Raw genomic sequence first — 24,208 nt, forward strand, 5'->3', positions numbered from 1 at the left:
GATCTACATGAAATAATGATGCAATGATTAACAATATGACAACAACAACCCTTAAAATAAAATTACATCTATAACTACCAAACTGCTGCTACCGACCACGGTACGAGGCTACCTATTGTTACCGATAACCATTTTGAAGTATGATGTTCATGATTATTATAGCAACTACAAATATTCTTACTCCTAATACTAATTTACGCAATATACGATAAAGCAAAGGTAATAGCTACTCTATCTAACAACTCATTCTAAGGCTACAACATTTACAACAAGTGTGGCTATATCTATCACCAATTATCCACAAATATTCCTACAAGTATTAACTTACCTAATATTAGCTCTCTAGTTTTGAATTTATGACACAATTCAAACTAGATATCCATTTGTATTGTTGTCTTGTGCTTGTACTCTTGTTACTAATCATGAGCTTCTAAGTTGGCTTGAACTAAATTGATTTGCCTAATCTTCCAAGTCCGGTTTGAACCAATAACAAGATTCTTCACACCTCTTGCAAGGGTTATCTTGCCAATATTGTACTTGTCACTTGTTAGCAATCCAAATTAAATCAAGTACATGGGTTCACTAGCTCTTAAACAAACTCATACTCATACCACTAGATTAATCAACCATTCAAGTAATAGTGGTAGGTTATGAATTTAAAATTTTCATTTGTTATGCATGATCCTTTAAGCATGTTCTATATGTACTAGCCGCATACTAGTAAGGGATGAAATGATCATGCATATTACAATGATACATTTGCTATCTTGGAGTAGAGGATAGTCACATAGATTCCAATTTATTACTCCAATAGCAATGTGCCGGAACGAAAAATGCGTCGACACGCAACAAGCCAGAAGGATCTGCTTGATGGAGCTGGAGATCCGCTTGGCTTCAACGCAGGGATAACCGATCCTGCGTATTCCTCTCGAGGCGTGCTAGTCAATTTGACCCTGCAATTGACAAGGAGAGAAAGTTTATCAGTAATTTAAGGTGGAACATGCTGGTCTATGCTCAGACAGTTCCAAGTGTGTCACTTCAGGAGCAGCCAGACGGGAAAATCGACTAAATAGACGATACACACAGAAATTGGCTGTTACGGATAGTAAAGCTCATCGATAGCGATTAATTTTATGTTGATAGGTACAATGTCCATAGACGTAAATGAGATCATCAGCTAGGTGGATATTACCAGTATTAATTGTTGAGCCGATGAATCTAATCAGGAAAAGATATAGCATGCAAACAAATCGACTGTCTAATACCAATGGATCTGCAAATGCTCTGAATCTAATCTGTTACTATCAATAGTGAGGTTCGACCGGATTGATGGCAGCTATGATGATAATAACAAACCAAAACCGAAGAATCCATAAAACCATCTACACTTCGACAGACTTTCCGAAAAAACATGCTATACGTGAAGGCTCAGATGAATCGGCTGAAATAGCCGATTTAGGTGAAAAGGGACTACAGCGTGTGAACAATCGACTATTTCATATGGATAAACCTATGGACTCCTCAGACTTAACCTATTATATCTAACAGTAGGGTTCGACCGGATCGATGCAGCTATGATAAAGACAACAAATCAAACCCTTAAAGTACACAGATCTATTCACGCTTAACAAAATCTTGGATGCACGCTGTATGCGTTAACGCACAGGCGATTAGCTATTTAGCTGATGCAGGCATAGTAAATAGCTAAGGTCACACCTAATCAGGAACAAATCTACTAACTAGCATCCTCCAATCTATAGTGCCATCAGTGGGGATCGACCGGATCGTTATAGCCATAATGGTGAACTATAAACTAGATTTAACTAGCCAGCAAACCTCTTCAAGATTATGCATGCCTTAACCGCGTACTATGCATGATCAGGATCGAAATAGAATGGCCGATGAAACGTAACCCCTCACTTAGAGTAAGAAACACCACGTTATAGTAAAGCGAACGACGGAATGAAATGATATAAGGCTGATCTAACTCGATCTTGATCGGATGGATTGATGTTGCTGTAAACTAATAACAATGAAAAACATTAGCAAGATTGGTAACTTAATGAATCTACCCGAGGGACGTCACCCTTAGATAGAGCCGATAACTTGACCTTAATCTAGTTTGAGTAGTGGAGGTCGACTGGATCGATGCAGCTGTACTTGAACTAGACAAGAGTCGATAACTAGCTTATACTAAAGTTTGCAGTGGAGGTCGACCGGATCGATGCAGCCGTACAAACCAAAGTATAAACCATGATGGTACTTACAGACAAACCGGTGGTCGGCCAGACCGATGCAACCCTGCTTACTGAAGAACTCGCTGAGATCTACTCTACTCCTACTCCTAAGGGTTGGTCGGAGCCAAAAAAGTAAATAACTTGTGTTTGATTGATTGGATGTCCCTTTACAATAGCTGGGGTCTAATATTTATACCCGAAGCTTAAACATGAATCCTACTCAGGCACGACTCATTACAATCTTTGGTATAAAAGAGAATATTCCTAACTTAAGATAACTTAAACCCTAATCTTTCTCTTTTTGTAGAGTCTAATATGTATTTTCTAATGCCAATCGTAGCCCATTATTGTTATCTGTTGACGTCATTCAAAGAGAGCCGATTCTAGTGCCTCCTCTGAATCAGCTAATATCGATCTTCATGCAATCGAGTCCTTGATCGACACAATTTTAGAAGCTTCGAGTTCCCGCATTCTTCTCCCCAAATTTTGTTGTAAACACAATGTGAAGTCCAATTCAGTAGCTTGGTGAAGACCAATAATCAATATGAAATCTATTCTTCACCCATATGATTTAAGAACCACTAATGATCAAGTGCACTTTCATGTTGTGGTTTGCTTACTTCTTCATTTCATCTTTGCTTGCATGAGAGCATCAATGTGAGAATATCACTTGAAATATCATGACTAGTTCTCTTTTGGGTGTTGCTTGCTTTTCTTGATGAATCATTTTGATTGCTTCAACTAAGCATCTCAAATGTTCCTAGGATCACCACTTCCATATTAGCCTTCCAAGTACCACACTTGGTTTACCTACACATAGGCGGCAAGCCCCTACACTAGGAAAAAGTGATCTCTCTCCAAAGAATCATCATTGATAATCACTCGAAATGACTTGTTTGATTGATCCAAGTGATGGGCTTAACTTGATGAGTAACCTTGATTCCTTATTTAAGTCATTTTCTTTCTACTTATTTAAGTCATTTTCTTTCTACCAAATGATTTCCAATTATCACTGGAACTTAAACCTCATCTTCATCTTGAGCTTGATCTTCATCTTTAATTTGAGTACCAAATATGTGACAAGTACACTCCACAATCAAATGGCCTTGTACTCTTTGCTTGCCATGCTTCTAGATCAATCCAAAACCAAACTTAGGTATCTCAAACACTTGTAAACATATTTTCAACTTGAGGACCTTTCAATCAAAGTGACTCCAAATCAATCTAATAATTGTTACTTTCCTGGCAGATTCTGTACCCTTCCATGAAAAATTCATATCTCCCAATGTACAGATCCAAATGCCACGAGATTTGGTGGAGATGTGCTTCACTAAGTCATCTAGCAGCTGTAAAATTTGAGCTTCAGTTGACTTCTAGATTGCTACCAGATTTTAATTCTTCCGCCACTGCTACATGCTGAAAACTGCTACACTATAGCTGACAAAATTCACTCTAAAACCAAAGCATTTCTTATCCAATTCTCATAAAATTTGTACAGAATCTTATACCATGAGTCTAGAGCATGCACACCAAATTTCAAGCCAATCCAATAATATTTGATCACTCAAACATGGCTAAGATCATAGCTAGCTCAGATTCTCGATTATAGGATAGATTTCTTCACATGAGCTATGCTTCATCAAATGTGAATCAAACTTGAAATCAACTTGTTTGAACACTTTCACAAGACATATATCCATTCAATCCACTCACTAAAAGTTATCTCATAAACTGATCCAACACAAATCCATCCAAACTTGATTACTAAGCATTTATCCATTCAATCATCTCATAGCAAGCAACATTACATATTTATCCAATTCAATCAACTCATATGCACCCAAATGAAATGATCAACAAGAGATATACCTGGGTTAGCTCATGATCAATCAATTTGCAAGCTTCAACTCAAATTCTTGCAAGCCATCAAATATATATCCAATAAATCATCCACAACTTGAATATGTCACTTGTATGTTGTAGCACTTTTGGACTTCTCTAATTCTTGGCTTGGCATTGGGATAGGATTGCATTAAGCTTCAATACTTGACTCAACATATGATGATCAATGTGAAATCAATTGAGTCAAGCCTCCATTGCCATGGTACCTACACACATTCATCCACCTTTTGATGGTACCCAAACAAGTTTAGGTCCTCTCAAGTTAGGTGCAACATACTTACGCATAGCCTTAGTATAAGTAGCGGGATGTTTTGCAATTGCAACCAATGAGGTACCATTGCCATCCTTCCTAAACATAGAATCATCATCAATTGAAATGGGCTTAGGAGAGTTGCCTAGGGGATATGAATGTGCCATGTGTCCCCTTTCCCGGCATGAGTAGCAAACTCTCTTTGATTGAGCCTTTTCTCCCTTGCTCATTTGTTGCTTCTCATTGCCTTGCCTTTCATGAGTTGCTTGAACCTTCTTCTCAAGCTTGGTAGGACACCTCAAGGCAAAGTGTTCCATATCCTCACATTTGAAGCACTTGATGTGAGCAAACACCTTCTTCTCATCTTGTGTCTTGCTCATCATCTTGGTATCTTGAATTTGCATTAGATGCCTTGCCTTTACACCCCTTCTTGTTTTCTTCATCTTTTTCTTCAAGCTAACACCATCTCTATGGTTGATCTTGACTTGCTCTTGGGGTTTCTTCTCTTGCTCATCTTGTGGCTTTGGTTGAGGCTCTTCTTGTTGCTTCACCAATTGCTTGGTTGGGCATATTGAGGTAAGGTGACCCCAAGTGCGGCACTTGAAGCACTTCATATGCTTGAGCCTCTCTTCTTCCTTTATTTTCTTGAGCTTCTTAATGTTTGGGAAACCATTTGCAAGATGTCCCACTTCATGACACCGGTAGCACATGGAGTGAGACAACTTCAATTGTAGTTGCTTCTTCATCTTCTTTGCCCTTTTTCTTTCGCCCTTTGTCATCTTCCTTTTGAAGCCAAGCCCACTCTTGTCACCTATATTTCTTTGAGTCTTCATCATGTGCTCAAAGGTGACTTTTGAGTTGTAGCATCTCTCTAACTTGTTGCTCAATTTCTTCACTTCATTCTTGAGCTCATTGTTCTCCTTCAAAAGGTTAGTCTCACATGACATAGAAGTAGAACAAGCATCTATATGTGAAGAGCATGGCGTATCTAATAAATCATCACAAGAGGTGGATACATGCTTCTTCCCTACATCACAAGAGTTAGTCACAAGTTGCAATTGATCACTTGACTCATGTGATGAGCTCTCATTCTTTTTAATTTTTTTTGAAAACAATTTAATGAGAGAAGCATGTTGATCTAATAATTCTTCATGAGATGCAAGTAGTGTCTCATGAGTCAATTTTAGTTCACCATGTGAAGATTTAAGAACATCAAGTAATTTCTTATGTTCTTCATATGAGTTCTTTAGAAATGAGTTTTAATTTTCCAATTTTATTGTTTTAGCTTTCTCATTTTCTAAATACATGGTCATGCTAGCAAGTCTACTCACAAGCTCATCATATGAATCAACATGATCAACCGCATTAGCATTAGGTACCTTAGTGTCAGCTTGTGACATGAAGCAATGTGGTGATGTAGGAGAGCTTGTGGTAGCAATGTCATCCGAGCATGCTCCATCATCATCACCATCAAGTGTGCATGGAGTAGCATCATCATCGGCATCACTTGAGGCATCATCATCATTAATCTTGTCAAGTGAACTTGTAGTGGATTGATCATCATCATCACTTGACCATGAGGTGGAGCAATCTTCTACAATCACCAAATTGTTGTCATGCTCGACACACTCATGCACCTTCTCCTTGGGCTCATCCTCCTTGAACTTGCCATCACCCCACATGGAGGAATCACCGAAAGTGTGCTTGATTGATTCCCATATCTCATGAGCGGTTCCCACATAGTTTATCATTTTCATCAAATCAAAGCTCAAAGCATACATTAGATAACAACAAGCATGTGCATCAAGTTCATAGAGAACTCTTTGAGTTTTGGGAGATTTCTATGGCCCAAGACATGAGTGAGACCACTAGTGATAACCCACCAAAACTTAGGTCCCTTTGCACGAAAATGATCAAGCATGTGATTTTTCCAAAGTGCAAAGTTTGTGCCATAAAAAATGTGTGTCTCAATCAACTAGCCCACTAGACGCCATCCTCTTGGGTCGGTGAAGACCACAAATGAGAGACCAAGATCTAATGCCACATGTAGGGTCGAGATGGTGGACTCGAGGGGGGTGAATAGTCATTTCTAAAATTAATCGCGCCAGCTAACCAAAACAAATGCAGAATTATAACTATCGGTCTAGCCAAGACTACATCCCTCTATCTAAGTTCTCAAGCACCTTATAAAGATCCCAAAGAGGCAACAAATGTGCCAGGCTAGAAAGAGCTCTCCTAACCAATCTAGCTTGCAAGGTCACACAAACCTATGCAACTAGTACTTCACACAACCGAGGGAGCTCCTAAACAACTAGTGATGCAAAGCGCACAAAGCCACCTAAGCTCACTAGCAATGCTCAATAACAAGGCTACACAAGCCAAATTAGAAAGCACAAAACACTTAGCTACACAAACAAAGCAATGTGACTAACAAGGTTACTAAAATCAAATTAGCCATGCAAGAGAGCTACTTCTATGCTACACAAGCAAGAAGGTAACTAGCAAGCTACACAAGCTAACTAATCATAAGAGCAACTACACAAGTATAATGCATATGAAAGTAATACAAGCTTGTGTTACGCGGAATGCAAACCACCAAGAAGATGATGAAGACAATGTTGACATGGTGGTTTTCTCTCGAGGTTCACTTGGTTGCCACCAATCTACGTCCCCATAGTGTCGACCGCTCACTTGGTGATTCGGTGGCTAATTGGCATCACCCGCCAAGCCCGCACATCGGGCACCGCAAGAACCTACACTAAAAGTGAGGGTAGCTTAATGACACGCTCAACTAGAGTTGCTCTTCATGATCCCCATAGGGTGAGCACAATCCCCCTCACAAATCCTCCTTCGGAGCACCGCACAATCTTCTTGCGTGCTTCAACGGAGTCGCAAGCCACCAAGCCATCAAGGAGGTGGCAACCTCCAAGAGTAACAAGCACCACCGGCTTGCAACACGGTCACCTAGTGCCACTCTATGCAACCTCACGATGCAATCACACTAGAATCGCTCACTCACTCAATAGGATGAACACTATCAAGTAAGAGTGAGTTAGAGGGCTTCCAACCACCACCACACAAGCCATCAAGGCTCTAGTGTGCTCAGCAACCGCCAAAGGCCAGCCCAAGGGCTAAAATAGCCATTACCCCTTCACTGGGCGTTTTTCAACACGACTGGATGTGCGGGTCATAATGACCGGATGTAGGGCCGTCCGGTCACGCATCCACTGACATGTGTCCACATGATTCAACCTCGTTCATCAATCTCCAATGGTCGGCTTCCGCCCGCACATGCCTCAGAGAAGATCAGACGCGCCGAAGCCTCAACCGGACGTGGCCTCCCAGCGTCAGGTCATGCGTGCTCGCGAGCAACGCAGCAAACGACAGGACGCGATGTTGAACTGACCTGACGTTTGAACCCCAGAGTCCGGTCATGAACAAAGATCTCCAAGAGCCACTGATAGATGATCTGATGCATCAAGTCCAACTCGACTGGGCGCAAGCCAGTGTCCGATCCCTCTACCGCTGCACGCCAAGTTCAAACGCCGCCATGTCACCATGACCCGATGCATGAACAGTGTTCTACCTGCGCCTGGTCACCTCCTTCTTCTTAGCATCTGGTCATTGAACCGAACCGCGCCCTTCTCTGCGCGTGATGACCGGACGCTCCTGGGGTGAGTCCGATCACCCTTCATCTAGAGTCCGGTCACTCACAGTGACCTCTTTTCGCCTCCGTTTCTTCACCGGGTTGATCCACATCAACTCCAACTTCTTCTCCTTTGCAAATGTGCCAACACCACCAAGTGTACAACAACTTGTGTAAGTGTGTTAGCATTTCACAAACATTTTTCCAAAGGAGTTAGCCACTCAACTTGCCACACCACTCGATCCTAGCAATGATGCAAAGTTAGATCACTCGAGTGGCACTTGATGCCCGATATGCAAACAAGTTTGCCCCTCTTAATAGTACGGCCATCTATCCAAAATCCAGTCATCAACTTCTCTACACGCCTATGACCGGTGAAATGAAATGCCCAAGGTTATACCTTTGCCTTGCGTATTCCATTCCATCTCCTTCGATGTCGATGCAACACATGCACGAACCAATCACAAATGATATGATCCACTTCATATCATCACATGGACATATTGGTTCATAAATCTTGACTTTACTTGCTCTTCACTGTTGCTTTGGTCCCTTGGCTCCAAGTCATCACTCAACTTGCCCTTCACACTTGCAATCGGTCTATCGAGGCAAGTCTTATCATAATCTTCTCCACCTTGATGACATGACTCCATGTCATGTCTCATATGCAATGAGCTCCTTTATCACATGTGTGAACTTTGCAACATGTCCAAGCCATTTCACCTCCATGGTAAGTATTGCTCACACACATGTACATGCAGACTAATCACCTGTGTATCTCACTTTAAACTCAATTAGTCCACCTAGGTTATCACTTAATTACCAGAACCAAACAAGGGCCTTTCAAGTACAAAATCAACATGTTCATGAATAGAATTAAGATTACACACTACTGAAAGTCCAACACTTCAAGTGGATTACACACTACTGAAAGTCCAACATTTCAAATCACTTCAGATTTGTTTTTAGAAAAAAACATGTAGTATCATATAGTCTCACTGATAACCGAAATGGTAACTAAAAAATAACTGTAGCCCCATATGGTCTCACCAATATTTGGGCAGCTACGATGATCAAAGAGTATGAGAACAATGCCAAAAATTAGTTTTCTTACCACGTTGGATCCAAACTTGCTAAACGCCTAAGGGCATGTTTGATACGGTGGCCTGAGGGCCTGGCTACGCTCCCGGGCTACAGCTCCTGTGTTTGATTCACTATCACTATTCCTTAGCCTGGCTCGCACGACCCTCAAAGCATCCAAATGGGTGGCTCCTAGGAAACAAGATTGGGGTTCGTTTCGTCTTGGCCCGGCTGGCTACAATGCGTGTGGGCGAGATGGAGTCACCTCCTGACTCCTCGCCTCTCACCCACCGGCCACCACTCCCTTCTTCTTCATGACTCCTGACTCCTCTCACCGACTCGTGCGCCTCAATGGAGCTGGCTCGCGCCGTGCCACCATGGCCGAAGCTCGCCCAGCGCCATGTCTAGGCTAGAGCTTGCCCCCGCACCACCATGGCCAAGGGCTAGATATTGTATCATGCCACCATGGCTGAGCCCAAGTCTCATCCCGAGCCACCATGGCCGGGGGTCGGAGCTCGCTCTGTGTCGCCGAGGGCCAGAGGCCGCCCCACGCTACACCGCCCCACACCATGGCTAGAGCTTGCCCCGTGCCATGCTGCCCCGCCCCACGCCATGAGCAAGCTCTAGAGATTGCGCCGCGCTGCCATGGCTAGGCTCTGAAGCTTACCCATGCCACCGCCGCGCGCTGAGCCATCCGTGCGCAAAATGTCAATAAGGAGAGAGAAAGGTGAGACTATGGTGGTAAGGCTACCGAATGTGTACTGCAGAGTAGCCATAACCCCATGAACCAGAAATCAAACACGATCAAAGTTGAACCAGGCTTGTCTGGACCAAGTGAAACAAACACATGATGTTGCACCATAGGAGCCGTGCTCGGGCTGGCGGTAAGGCTACCGAATGTGTACTGTAGAGAAGCCATAACCCCATGAACCAGAAATCAAACACGATCTTAGTTGAACCAGGCTTGTCTGGACCAAGTGAAACAAACACATGATGTTGCACCATAGGAGCCATGCTTGGGCTGGCCAGGGCAGGGCCAGAAATCAAACATGCCCTAAAAAACTCGAGCCACAGGGGGAGAGACGTCCCCCACGGTGTTTCATTAAGAAGATGAACTTCTAACGTAGCTCAAGAATATCCCCGAACCTCGGCCCCACCCATATACAGCAGCACCTGCATCCCCGTGAGATAGAAATCAAACATTCCCTAAATGAAGGAGACATTGGACTAACGCTTGTTGAATCCCACCACGCAGGAGATGGAGGGAATAGAATTCCACTTGTTGATGAAGAGGTGTCGGCATCGCCGTGGCAGGTGAAGCCTAACGTCGTGCTGTTGCCGCCACCAATGGGGAAGAGGGACACCACCGAGCGACATCTACGGCCAACGGGGAAGAAGCTAGCCACCAAGCCGGATCCACGGTCATCAGGGAAGAGGCCGACCAGCGAGCCAGTTTCGCAACCTATGGGGGAAGACGATGCCGTAGCCCCCTTCCGCCATGAGGCCCCTCCCAACACCGATGCCGTCGTGCCTAGGCTCTTCCTCCTTGAATTCGGTGGCGCGCGCGTGTGCTCCATATGGAGGTGTTGAAGATAGCCGGTAAGAAGAACAAAGGATTATAAGGAGACGATGGTGGATTTGGCGCACAAAATCCATCTCCTGCACGTAGCCGGGCCCGTACAAAACGATTCTTGTTGTCTACAACATCTTGGACCACAAGCTACACTCCTTTCCTAGCGAGGCGATGAGAAGAGCTTGTCTCCTCATTCATTACAGTAGAGCGGGGTTGTTTTTTTGTAAAAATCACAATGAGATTCAGTGACTTTCCTATTTAAAGTTACAATGTAACTTTCTCTCCATCTTGGCCCTCCAAATCATATCCAAAGGATATCCTTACTCTCAGCTTGGGGGCGCATCTGTCACCCACTCTTCGACATTCATCAAGACTGAATTTTCTTCCCATTGGCTCCGGTGCCAAGCCGAGGACCAGTGTTGGAGGGAGACAGCCTTTCGACAACCCGCTTTCGCCCTCTGCCGCCCACGAGAACGAGTCGAGTGTTCCCTTTCACTTGGGCGAAGGGATAACCAGCACGCAAGGGCAAAAATGAGAACAATGTTTGAATGGCGGGCGATATACGAGTTGCTCCCCAACAACAGATAGCGTGTGTCTTTTTGCCACTGTAACCCTCTTGACATCGAATACGTCTATCACAGTTGCAAGTGAACTCCAAGGTTTTCATCAAGGCAAAAACCAGGGGAGGTCAGAGGAAGGCGAAATGTCGGGTGGATGCCAGAAGATGAAAGCATCAACTGGCAAAAAGCGAAGGAAGAGTCAACCAGGCTGGTCCCCTCCTCCCTTGGCACTCAAAAGGGGAAGGGTACCAGCCGCATACAGAGGACGGCAACAACTGGGGAGGGGAGTACTTGCCTCTGGACCAAGTTGCCCTAGCCCAGTGAGAATATGCCATGAATCTACAGTAGCTGCAAGGGCGTTTTAGTCCAATAAAGGCCTACAGGCATGTATAGATAGAGCCCGAAGAGGGCATTGTAAAGGGGGAGAGGAAAATGATGAATAATGAAACTGATACTCTAGTGATTCACTTCGTCGTTTCTCTTCGCTCCTACTTCGTCGTGTTCATCTTGTGGGTTTTTGTCTGCTAGGCAACAACCTAGTGTTGAAAGGCTAATGCCTAGAACAGCATTGGGCAACCTCAAGTATTCATGTCCAAATACCTGAACAATTAACAGCTTTGACAAACTTTCTAAGACTTTCTAGAGCAGTACTATCTCGAATATGGATGTAGTCATCCATAGCATCAGCTGCTACTCCATAAGCTAACATCCGGAATGCCGCCACCACCTTCTGCAATCAAGATAGTCCTAGGGTTCTGGCTGCATTCCTCTTATGCATGAAATAGTCGACATACTCCTCAACGGCATTCATTATGTGTACAAACACGTGACACCGCATTCGAAACCTGTGTTGTCCCATAAAAAATTATTCAGACCTCTATGCATGCAGTAAACATAAGTCAATAAAATATGAGAAAATTAACCTGCGCCTGAAATAGATCGGTTCATACGTAGGATTATCTGAGAAATAATCTTCATAACAGTATGTAGTTTCCCGACTGCCTATCACAATTCAAAACGCGATGTCCCTCTACGGAACCACGATGGTATGCATTGACAATATCTGATACTATATATGCGCTGCTGCAATATGTAACTCATCGTCATCATCTGAAGATGACGACGACGATGAATCCATCACCTCATTAAGTACATCTTCAAACTCCATTATAGACCTTTGATTAGGAGGGTTCTAGGAATTTGCTCGAACACCTAAACCAGAATTAAAAAAAAATGTCGTCGATCTACTGATCTGATAACGTGACCTAAAGAAATATCATCTCAAGCAAAGCAATATACGTGATCAGGAAAATCGATTGCAGAATACACCTACAGGGTAGCAGCAGCCCGTCGCCACCAAGATCAGCGTCTTGTGCTGGTGACGCACGTGAAGGCGATGTCGCCGCTAAGAGCCCAGCACGCAAGGAGAGTCTTCTATTCATGCGAAGGAATAGGTCCGTGTTAGTTGACGACGTGGCATTTTTTAATATAGAAGATGAGAAATAGCAAGACTGTTGTAAGAACTCTTGTTTTTTGAGGAGCTCCATATGTTACAAAATAGCTAAATTATGAAATTTGGCTACTAATTTTAGAGTTGCTCTTAGTGACGAGGGCGTGAGAAGCTCAGGAGCAGCGTTTTTTAGATGCACTACCGTTGCATGTGCAGCTATGCTGCCAGTGAGACCCGTTTCTTGGAGCCACAGGTTGAATACTACGTAGTCTTTTGTCATGGAGCCATATATCTTCTTTTCATTCTTTTACCTCTGAATGACCTTCTCTTCTATATGACCACGTTGTGTTCCTGTCAGAAGAAAGAAAGGCAATCTTCTCCATTTACATTTACAAGCTGATGGATGGCTATTGCCTATGGCTATGAATTCACTTGTATCTTAAAGGTCAGAACTACTAACTGCCAGTTCGTCTTGTAGATGTATCACTGATTAGGCTGCTAACTACATGCTTATATCATCGCGCTTTGAGCTTTTCATTGGCATTGCTTGAACTCATAGTCATGGGGTTGTCTCAAATGGTGTAAAGCCACGAATCTGATGAACCAAAGTGCTCGATAGGCTTTGCTCCCACATCATTTGAGTACTAGAAGCCGCACTCTACTTTGTCTATTACACAGGACATGAGTCAGAACTCAGAAACCATTGGAGAACTAGGAGGGCCAACTCTGCATTTATCTATGCACTTGCACATTCCACAACACAGAAACTATTGTGTTACATCTTTTAAATCTGTCCTGCTTCTTTTCATGGGAATGGTGTGAATCTCTGAATATAAATAGCACGTGTGATCTGCTAAACAATTGGCGTACCTGCCAAGAAGGAAATGGAATAGTGCCATAAATCTGCAAGCTAGGCATGTTTTGAAGTGAGAAACAGTATGGAACAGATTAGATACCACAAGAGTTCCACTATATTTGGTTAAAAGGGAAGGTCTGATGTACCTAAAAAAACATTTAGATGTGTAGGCAGATCTCTCTAGCCACAGTTCTGCTTCACAAAATGCTAATCATTCTTCGACATTCCTTGGTCAACTATAAGGCATAAATAACGTGTGGTAGGTTTAGCTTTCTGCCTACCAATTTGTGCATTAGTAGTTTTAGGCTGATATTTATAAGTTGACGCATGGACCAAACTGTCTAAAAGCTTAAATGTGAATCATGGTTATGCCTAGTGAAAGCTGGGTTACCCTCCAGTGGGTGTGCATGTGGGGCACAATAAGATGGGACCATACCCTGGAATATCTCTGATGGCAACAGCATATCGATGATGTTCCCCTGATATTGGCTTACACTGACAGTTAAGTCAGATGAGTGCAACGTATGATTGAGCAGAATTTGCCTTCAATCTCTGGTGGCCCTGTCTTCAGGGTTCTCTTTTGCAAAATTCCCAAACTTTTAGCATCCCAATTCCGTGTTACGATATTGTTTAGATAGTCTAATTATCTTCCCTCTAAAAACTAATTAAGCTCTATATATTTTTTGCTTTCCAGCTTGTTGGGTGCATGAAAAATATCACATGGGTGTAAATTATTTAAAAAATTCTATGATAGACTATATCCAGAGAAATATAGGATAGCTAACACCAAAGGACCAAATTCTGCATTGGCCTCGAGAGGGGAATGCTATCAGGTTGCCTATGAACTTTTAAGAATACAGTTATGATGTTTGGTTCAGATTGTTAGGAAAAGTTAGCTAGTCTAGGCGCTATACAAGAAAACTTTTAAGGTTACAAGAGGGGAAACATTGTTCACTCGCTCATTCTTTCTGGAGTTCTCTTTTTCTATGTTTCTAAACCAATGGTCACTTCTATGGTATGGTTTTGATCTTTGGTTCAGCTGAAAATATGTTGTATAATTACTGGTTGGATTGGTTATTTGAGGTTTAAGGAACTACAGCAGAAAAGAGGGTTCATGCATGCTATATACTACTAGGAAAATATGTTGCTCTAAACCAAATAGGCATGAAAACCGTTTCCAAAAGTATTAGTGATGTAGAATATGCTACCATCAACCATCCCACAGGATTTCAGCTCAAACGATGACTTTAGAACAAACCGTAACCGAAAAAGACGAATTTGAATGTTTGATATTTTCTTCTTCTGTTTGTTTCAAAAAAAATATTTGCTTCTTCTGATCCCCTAAAACGTTTTTTCCCTCTTCCTCTACAAGTCATTGCTTGGGTTGTATAATATATGATGGAATGCTTGATGGCAGTATACTGCGCGTTGATGTTTTTTCGTTCCAATTTTTCATGACTATCATGTGGCCTTTCAAGGCTTGAGATAGTTCCTGGAATTCTAGGTTGTCCAAGTGCCGCTTATACGAAGCTGAAGTGCCTGGATACGAGCCAAGAAGGGGAAACGGATTCAGAAACTCTGTTGCCTAGGCGGCGGCTACGCCACTTCAGATGTGCTAGTCAGGCACCATTTCAGCCGGTTTATGAACTGACCTAATGGCCGTCTGGCGCTCCCGCTGAGTGCGGCAGCAAAGGGCAAACCTGAAATGAAATGCCACAATCTCCTGCGCTGTGCTCTCCGGAGCCTACCACAGCTGTCACACCTGTCATTTTCGTGACCGTCGCTGTCCCCTGGCGCGGCGGCGCACACATGCTCCGCAGACACCCAGCCACTCATCGTGCACAAGCACAAAGCGAGGGGAAAGCCGTCCGTCGTGCGCCGCGCAATCATGGCATCCCGGCCGGAAGACATCTGCGGCCTTCATTAGGCCGTTCCACAACCCACGGCAGACAGGCCAGTCCGCAGCCACTCTAACCCTGCACCTCCAGACGGCAGACTTTCTCCATTCTCTAGAAGGTGCAGCTCTCTCCGTTCCTCGCATAATAGTCTCGATCGATCGAGCTAGCGGATTGATCTAGCTGGTCATCGTCATCCCCCGGTGGTTACTGGGGCCTTTCCGTCGAGGACGGGATGAGGGTCCGCATGGCCATTCTCCTCCTATTCCTCATCGAAGCCGCGTTGACGTCGGCGGACAGGCGTGCCGTGGACCTGCAGCGGGAGAAAGCCACTCTGCTGGCTCTGAAGCAGGGGCTCACGCTGCCGTCGGCGGCGGCCTTGGCGGACTGGAACGAGTCCAACAGTAACGTCTGCGGCTTCACCGGCGTCACCTGTGACTGGCGGCGGGAGCACGTTGTTGGGCTCTCTCTCGCCAACATGGGCATCCGTGGCGCTATTCCACTAGTCATTGGCGAGCTCTCGCACCTCCGGAGCCTCGACGTGTCCAACAACAACGTCTCTGGCCCGGTACCGACGTCCATCGGCAACCTCACGCGACTCCAGAGTCTCTTCATGAACAACAACGGTATCTCCGGCGCCATCCCTTCCATTTTCGGCAACCTCGTATGGCTCCGGAGCCTCGACGTCTCCTACAATCGCATCTCCGGTGCCATTCCGCCGTCCCTCGGCAGCCTTGGGCAGCTCCAAAGCCTCAACGTCTCCGGCAACTACATCTCCGGCACCGTCCCTCCGTCCATCGGCAACCTGACTCTCCTAGAGCACTTCTACATGCATGACAACATCATCTCTGGAGAAATACCTCTGGCCATCTGCAACCTAACAAGCCTCAAGGATCTGGAAATGTCCGTCAACCATCTGACGGGGCAGATTCCAACCGAGCTCTCCAACCTCGTACGGCTCCGGACACTCGGCGTCTCCTACAACCGTATCACCGGTGCCATTCCGCCGGCCCTCGGCAGCCTTGGGCAGCTGCAAATCCTCAACGTCTCCGACAACCACATCTCTGGCACCATCCCTCCGTCCATCGGCAACCTGACTCAACTTGTGTTCCTCTGCATGAAATACAACTTCATCTCTGGAGAGATCCCTCTGGCCATCTGCAACCTAACAAGCCTTTGGGGTCTCGAAATGTCCATCAACCAGCTGACGGGGCAGATTCCAGCCGAGCTCTCCAACCTCCAGAACATTGGAGCCATTGACCTCGGCAGTAACCAACTCCATGGAGGAATACCACCTTCCCTTTCCGAGCTGACGGACATGTTCTATCTCGGACTCCAGCAAAACAACCTGTCCGGGAACATCCCGCCAGCTATCTTCCTCAACTGCACAGGGTTGGGCCTCGTCGACGTCGGCAATAATAGTCTTTCTGGCGACATCCCCCGCGCCATCTCGAGCACCACCAAGTGCCAGTTCGTCGTCATCAACCTCTACTCCAACAAGCTCGAAGGGACGCTTCCACGGTGGATCGCCAACTGCACCGATCTGACGACGCTAGATGTGGAGGACAACTTGCTGAACGACGAGCTGCCTACGAGTATCATCTCGGGCATGAAGAAGTTAATGTACCTGCATTTGTCTATCAACAGTTTCCGGAGCCACGACGGCAACTGCAACTTGGATCCATTCTTCGTCGCGCTGTCGAACTGCACGAGCTTACAGGAGGTGGAGGCCTCCGCAGTGGGGATGGGTGGGCAGCTTCCAAGTCGGCTGGGCTCGCTGCTCCCGATCAGCATTTGGCACCTCAACCTGGAGTCGAACGCCATCGAGGGCCCAATCCCGGAGTCTGTCGGGGACGTCATCAACATGACGTGGATGAACCTGTCGAGCAACTTGCTGAACGGGACGATCCCGAAGTCCCTCTGCCGGCTGAAGAGCCTGGAGCGGCTCGCGCTGTCGAACAACTCCCTGACAGGTGAAATTCCAGCGGACATTGACAACGCCACGAGCCTCGGCGAGCTGGATCTGTCAGGCAACGTGCTGTCAGGGGCCATCCCCAGCAGCATCGGGAGCCTTGCGGAGCTCCGATATCTCTTCCTGCAGGGAAACAAGCTGTCTGGGACCATACCTCCGAGCCTCGGCCGGTATGCCACACTGTTGGTCATCGACCTCTCCAGCAACAGCTTGACCGGGGTGATACCAGACGAGATCCCCGGCATCGCCAAGATGACACTATTGACACTGAACCTGTCGCGCAATCAGCTTGGGGGCAAGCTGCCGACTGGCCTCAGCAACATGCAGCAAGTGCAAAAGATCGACCTGTCCTGGAACAACTTCAACGGTGAGATCTTCAGCCTCGGGGACTGCATTGCGTTGACGGTGCTCGACCTGTCACACAACTCGCTTGCCGGCGACCTCCCTTCGAAACTCGGCAAGCTGAAGTACCTCGAGAGCCTCGACGTCTCGAACAACAACCTGAGCGGTGAGATCCCCAATAGCCTGACCAATTGCTCCATGCTGAAATATCTCAACCTGTCATACAACGACTTCTGTGGCGTCGTCCCCACCACCGGCCCTTTCGTGAATTTCAGCTGTCTCTCCTACCTCGGCAACCGTCGCCTCTCTGGTCCGGTGCTCAGGCCCTGCGGAGGGCGCCACCGCTCGTGGTACCAGCCCCGGAAGTTCTTAGTCATCACGTGTGTGTGCTCAGCGGTTCTGGCGTTCGCGCTGACGATCCTCTGCGCCGTCAGCGTCCGTAAGATCCGTGGGCGGGTCGCGGCAATGCTGGAGGACATGTTCAGGGGTCGCCGCGGCGGTGGCTCGTTGCCGGTGATGAACTACAAGTTCCCCCGGATCACGTACAGGGAGCTGGTCGAGGCCACCGAGGAGTTCAGCGAGGATCGGCTCGTCGGGACGGGTAGCTACGGCCGGGTGTACCGCGGCACGCTGCGCGACGGCACCATGGTCGCCGTTAAGGTGCTGCAGCTCCAGACGGGGAACTCGACCAAGAGCTTCAACCGCGAGTGCCAGGTCCTGAAGCGCATCCGGCACCGGAACCTCATGCGCATAGTCACGGCGTGCAGCCTGCCGGACTTCAAGGCGCTGGTGCTGCCGTTCATGGCGAACGGCAGCCTCGAGCGGTGCCTCTACGCGGGGCCGCCGGCGGAGCTCAGCCTTGTGCAGCGGGTCAACATCTGCAGCGACATCGCCGAGGGGATGGCGTACCTGCACCACCACTCGCCGGTCAAGGTCATCCACTGCGACCTCAAGCCGAGCAACGTCCTCATCAACGACGACATGACCGCGCTTGTCTCCGATTTCGGCATCTCCCGGCTCGTCATGAGCATCGGCGGGGTGGCAAACACCGCCGCCGACGTCGGCGCCTCCACCGCGAACCCGACGACAAAGGGCGACGTGTACAGCTTCGGCGTACTGGTGCTGGAAATGGTGACGAGGAGGAAGCCGACCGACGACATGTTCGACGCTGGACTGAGCCTGCACAAGTGGGTTAAGACACACTACCACGCAGGGCCGTCCCTTGGCACGTGCAACGTGTGCGACGGTACAGGGCCTCCACTTTTCAGGGGCCTCCAAATATATATAGAGTATATATACGTAATTACGTATATATGTATTGCTTGGTAAATAAGAACGTACAGCAGTAGCTTTGGCCTTTGGCCCATTAGCAAAGCGACGTGTACAACAATTGACCAAAGCCCAATAAACAATGGCTTGTTGCCCGGCCGCTGTTCAGTTGGCAATGTTGCCGATCCCAATTCCCCAACTGAACGTACAGCAGTAGCTTTGGCCTTTGGCCCATTAGCATGGTTGTTTTCCTAATGCAACTATTGCATATAGAGTTTTGTTGACTATTCCTGTGACTGTTGCATCAGCAGAGCGAAGCTTTTCTAAGTTAAAGCTATTGAAGACTTATTTGCGTTCTACAATGACACAAGAAAGACTTAATGATTTGGCTATAATAGCACTTGAAGGTGAACTGTTGGAGAAGATTGATTATGAGCATATTATTGAAGACTTCATTTCAAAGAACACTAAAAGAATGATGTTATTCAAGTAAAGATTATGTAATATAGGTATCATTCTTGAATCTTGATATATATTTTATTGCAACATACTGCATGCTTTATAATATCGTATATTTAGTTTTTTTTTCTAGGCTAATAGGCCTCATTTCTTAGTATCGTACAGGGCCTCTAATTTTCCCGGGACGGCCCTGTACCACGGCCGCGCCGACGCAGTGGTCGACCAGGCACTGGTGCGCATGGTCCGGGACCAGACGCCTGAGGTGAGGAGGATGTCGGACGTGGCCATCGGCGAGCTGCCGGAGCTCGGCATCCTCTGCACCCAAGAGCAGGCGTCCGCGCGGCCGACCATGATGGACGCAGCCGACGACCTGGACCGGCTCAAGCGGTACCTCGGCGGCGACACCACGGCCACCTTCGCGTCATCGCTGGGATTCACCTCCACCACGCTTGAAGACATCGATTGACCAGTAGGAGTTGTAGAAGTAGGAATCGATCACAAGCACCAGATTTCTCAGTGGCTACCTAAGAACACGAAGAACAATGGAGGAACACGCTAGAACCGCTGTGTTCCAGAGGTCAGAGCTATTTTTACTCAGATAGCAGTTTACAGCTCTTTTGAAAAACGAAAATAACAGAGGACACACACTAGCGTTCTCTTAGCTTAACTAGCTATTACACACACGCTAATTCGAAAATGAAAAGATACAACCGCCCTGCACTAACTGTACATGATGACATCCACGATCTCCTGAGCGCGGTCACCACCGGTCAGTTGCCCGCTCCACTCTGGCCCATCCTGCCACAGCTGCTCGAAGGCGCCAACCTGTGATTACGCCAACAATCTCCCCCCTAATCCAGGTTGAGGTTGAGATCACGAACTCCCATCAGATGCCTCATCGTTGCCAGCGAGCAAGCCGGCAAAGGCTTAGTCAGAGCATCAGCCCTTTGCACATTGGTGCACACTCTGCGCACCACAATCTGACCCCGTTCCACACACTCCCTGATAAAATGATACTTGGTGTCTATGTGCTTACTACGCCCATGAAAGACTGGGTTCTTCATCAGGGCAATAGCAGAATTATTATCAACGTACAGTGTCACTACTTCCTTCTTCCTTCCAGTCAGTTCAGCTAAGAGACTTCTCAGCCACAAGGCCTGCATTGCTGCTGCAGTTGCAGCCATAAACTCAGACTCACAAGAAGAGAGTGCTACTGTCTTTTGTTTGTGAGAACACCAAGTAATCAAGCTATCATTCAGGTAGAACGCCATTCCTCCAGTACTTCTTCTCCCAACCACATCTGCTGCCAAATCACTGTCAGAGTACCCAGTGATCACCTCTGGCTTGCCCTCCTGAGTATACACCAACCCAAGATCAATGGTTCCTTTCAAGTACCTGAGTATTTGTTTCACTGCCTTCAAATGTATCACAGTTGGCTTTTCCATGAACCTACTTGCTACTCCAACTAAGAAAGCCAAGTCAGGTCTTGTATGCAACAAGTATCTCAAACATCCTATGATTCTTCTGTAATTGGTTGCATCAGTCCTTTCTCCCTGTTTGTCTGCATGCAATTTCATTCCAGGCTCCATAGGATACTTAGTTGGATTACAATCCCCCATGCCAAGCTGTGCAAGAACTTTCTTTGCATATCCTGCCTGCTTTATGGTCAGAAACTCCTTTTCTTGATCTACCTCTATTCCAAGATAGAAGGACAAGAGACCTAGATCACTCATTTCAAACTCTGCTGTCATCTGCTGTTTGAACTTTCTGATTTCACTTGGTTCCTCTCCAGTAACTATCAGATCATCAACATACACTCCCAATATCAAATTGGTCTTACCTGTACCCCTGGTATAAACTGCTTGTTCACTGATGCACCTTGTAAAACCAAGTTTCTTCAGAGATCTATCCAGTCTCATATTCCAGGCTCTTGGAGCCTGCTTCAGACCATAAAGTGCCTTGCTCAACCTGAGAACACAATGCTCCTTTCCCTTCACTGCATATCCCTCAGGCTGCTGCACATAAACTTCTTCCTGCAATTCACCATGAAGAAATGCTGATTTTACATCAAGGTGATGGACCTCCCAGCCCCTGTTTGCAGCCATAGCCAAAATGAACTTTACTGTGTCTAATCTGGCAACAGGTGCAAACACTTCTTCATAGTCCACACCATGCTTCTGCACATATCCCTTGGCCACTAGCCTTGCTTTGTGCTTTACAACTTCTCCTTCAGCATTTTTCTTCAACTTGAATACCCACTTGAGCCCAATTGCCTTGTGCCCAATAGGAAGTTTAGACAATTTCCATGTCCCATTCTTCTCTATGGACTGAATTTCCTTGTCCATTGCCTCCACCCACTGTGGATCACCAGTTGCTTCCCCAAAACTAGTTGGCTCTTCTGTCTCTGCAAGAAGTGCTTCACCATCTTGATCTGACAACAATTCAATCTCACTAGTTTCTTCATAGATATCCCCAATAGCTCTGAATCTTTGGGGTTCATCATCTGAACTGTAGTCTGATGCTTCTGGCACATCCTGCACCCACCCAGAACCTTGAGCTGAATCTGAGTTCTCCACTGCACCAGAGTTCTCCACTCCTGCAGAATTCTCCACTCCAACAGACCCATCTGGTTCTGAATTTTCTCCAACACCTTGGACTGTATTTTCTTCTTGTGCTGACACTGTCTATTCTCCTCTAGCATCAGCAGCTGTTTGTGCAGGTAACACCCCTGCGCCATTCTGATCAAACCAATCAGTAACAGATTCCACAAACTCCCCTTCCACCTGAAACTCTTCCACTCTCACATTCTTATCACCCCAACTCCATCTCACACCCTCTTCAAACTTAACATCTCTGCTAACATGAATTTTGTTTTTCAGAGGGTCAAGTAGTCTATGTGCCTTAGAGCCCTCCTCCACACCAAGATAAACTACCTTCTGACTCCTATCATCTAGCTTCTTCAAGTGTGGTGTTGTGATCTTCATGTGAGCTAAACACCCAAAAACTTTCAGATGGCCCAAGTGTGGCCTCCTACCAACCCAGCACTCATATGGTGTCTTCTCCTACAATGCTTTGGTAGGCAATCTGTTAAGCAAGTAGACAGCATGTCTCACTGCCTCTCCCCAGTATTTCCCTGGTACATTCATACTCTTCATCATGGTCCTAGCCATCTCAACTACAGTTCTGTTTCTTCTCTCCACTACACCATTTTGCTGTGGTGTATATGGAGCTGTGAGTTGCCTTCTGATCCCAGCTGTTTCACATATCCCTGCAAAAACACCTGACAGAAACTCCCCCCACGGTCTGAACGCAGAACCTTGATTTTCTCCCCCACTGAGTTCTCTGCTTCTGCCTTGAACATACTCAGTGCAGCAGTGGCTTGATCTTTTGATTTCAGCATATACATTACCATCCATCTAGAGTAATCATCAACGAACAGTATGAAATATTTGTTACCAGTGTCGGATACCGTGAAGAAGGGTACCCTAAGCAAGACCCAAAAAACGACTGCTTAGACTTCGTAAAGATCGAAACCAGCTAAACACCGCTGGCCTCGGCCGATTCTCCGACTCGCCCGAGGCCCCCCCACCGCTGGCCTCGGCCGCTTCTCCGACTCGCCCGAGGCCCCCTCACCACTGACCTCGAGCGACTCCCCGCCAAAGGCCTCGGCCGGGCCATTGACCCTCCATCTCGCGCGAGGCGGGCTCGGTAGCACTCCGCTGCCTCTTCCTTCTCCCGTCCCTATGACAAAACGTCGTGTCGCATTAACTCAGCCAACTGCTGCCCCTGACATCGGCCGCATGCTCGGCACAGTGCAGCGGAATGGCCGACGGGACAGGAGGCAGGACGGGGCAGGGGTTACCCGCCACTGTGCTAACCACTATGCACATGGTTGATGCCCATGCCTCACTGAGCTGCCAACTCCTGCTCCAAGGACAACGCAGCATGGGGAGCCACGTCTGGGCTACTGTGGCCTCGGAATCAGTACCCAGGACCAATAATTCCTTCCAAGGCCTCGGCAGTTTGCTTCAGGGGCTCGGCAGCCTGAGGACCCACGTCCGCCGGGCCCCCCCGCGATGGCTTGACCTCGACACCTGCAGAGCCACAGCTCCCCACGACGTCATCACACAATGACCTGCACGTCGCCCGGACTGGGCAGGGGTTACCCACCACTGTGCTAACCACCATACACACGGTGGACGCCCATGCCTCACTATGCTGCCAACTCCTGCTCTGAGGACAACGCAGCGTGGGGAGCCACGTCTGGGCTACTATGGCCTCGGAATCAGTACCTAGGTCCAATAACTCCCCCCAAGGCCTCGGCAGTTTGCTTCAGGGGCTCGGCAGCCTGAGGATCCATGTCCGCCGAGCCCCCCACGATGGCTCGGCCTCGACGTCTGCAGGGCCGCTGCTCCCTACGACATCATTGCACGGTGACCAGAACGTCGCCCGCCATGTCCTGCATCAAGCTGTACTGGAGCCCCACGACGCACAAAATCGAGTATGACCGGCGCGTCACTTCTGCACGACAAGGACGGGGCCACTCCATCGACCATACCACAACAGTGGCCGGCTACAGGGCTCGGACACGCCACCCCATTTACAGAAGCGCTACTGTAGCAATCTATGTACGGTCCCAGGTCTCCCTTAGAGTATAAAAGGGAGGGACCGGGGCCATTTCTAGGGGCGACCGGGAGAAAGACGAACACACCGCTAG

At 47.0% G+C, this 24,208-nt stretch overlaps 1 protein-coding gene across 2 annotated transcripts; it reads left to right on the forward strand.

Moving 5' to 3' along the window:
- Positions 1–15,525: 15,525 nt before the first annotated feature.
- On the forward strand, positions 15,526–19,957 carry LOC136546263 (putative leucine-rich repeat receptor-like serine/threonine-protein kinase At2g24130). 2 transcript variants are annotated; one of them, XR_010781316.1, is made up of 2 exons: positions 15,526–19,541; positions 19,657–19,671. XR_010781316.1 is itself a non-coding variant. In XM_066538233.1 (2 exons), exons 1-2 carry the CDS (start codon positions 15,685–15,687, stop codon positions 19,955–19,957), a joined length of 3,555 nt encoding a protein of 1,184 aa, XP_066394330.1. In that variant the 5' UTR covers positions 15,526–15,684. The 2 variants fall into 2 exon arrangements, 1 of the variants encoding a protein (XP_066394330.1); XM_066538233.1 differs by lacking the exon at positions 19,657–19,671 and adding an exon at positions 19,685–19,957 and having other exon boundaries at positions 15,526–18,966.
- The last annotated feature ends 4,251 nt before the right edge of the window (positions 19,958–24,208 follow it).

Source organism: Miscanthus floridulus, chromosome 3 (assembly GCF_019320115.1).
Source record: "Miscanthus floridulus cultivar M001 chromosome 3, ASM1932011v1, whole genome shotgun sequence".
NCBI classification, from domain to species: Eukaryota; Viridiplantae; Streptophyta; class Magnoliopsida; order Poales; family Poaceae; genus Miscanthus; species Miscanthus floridulus.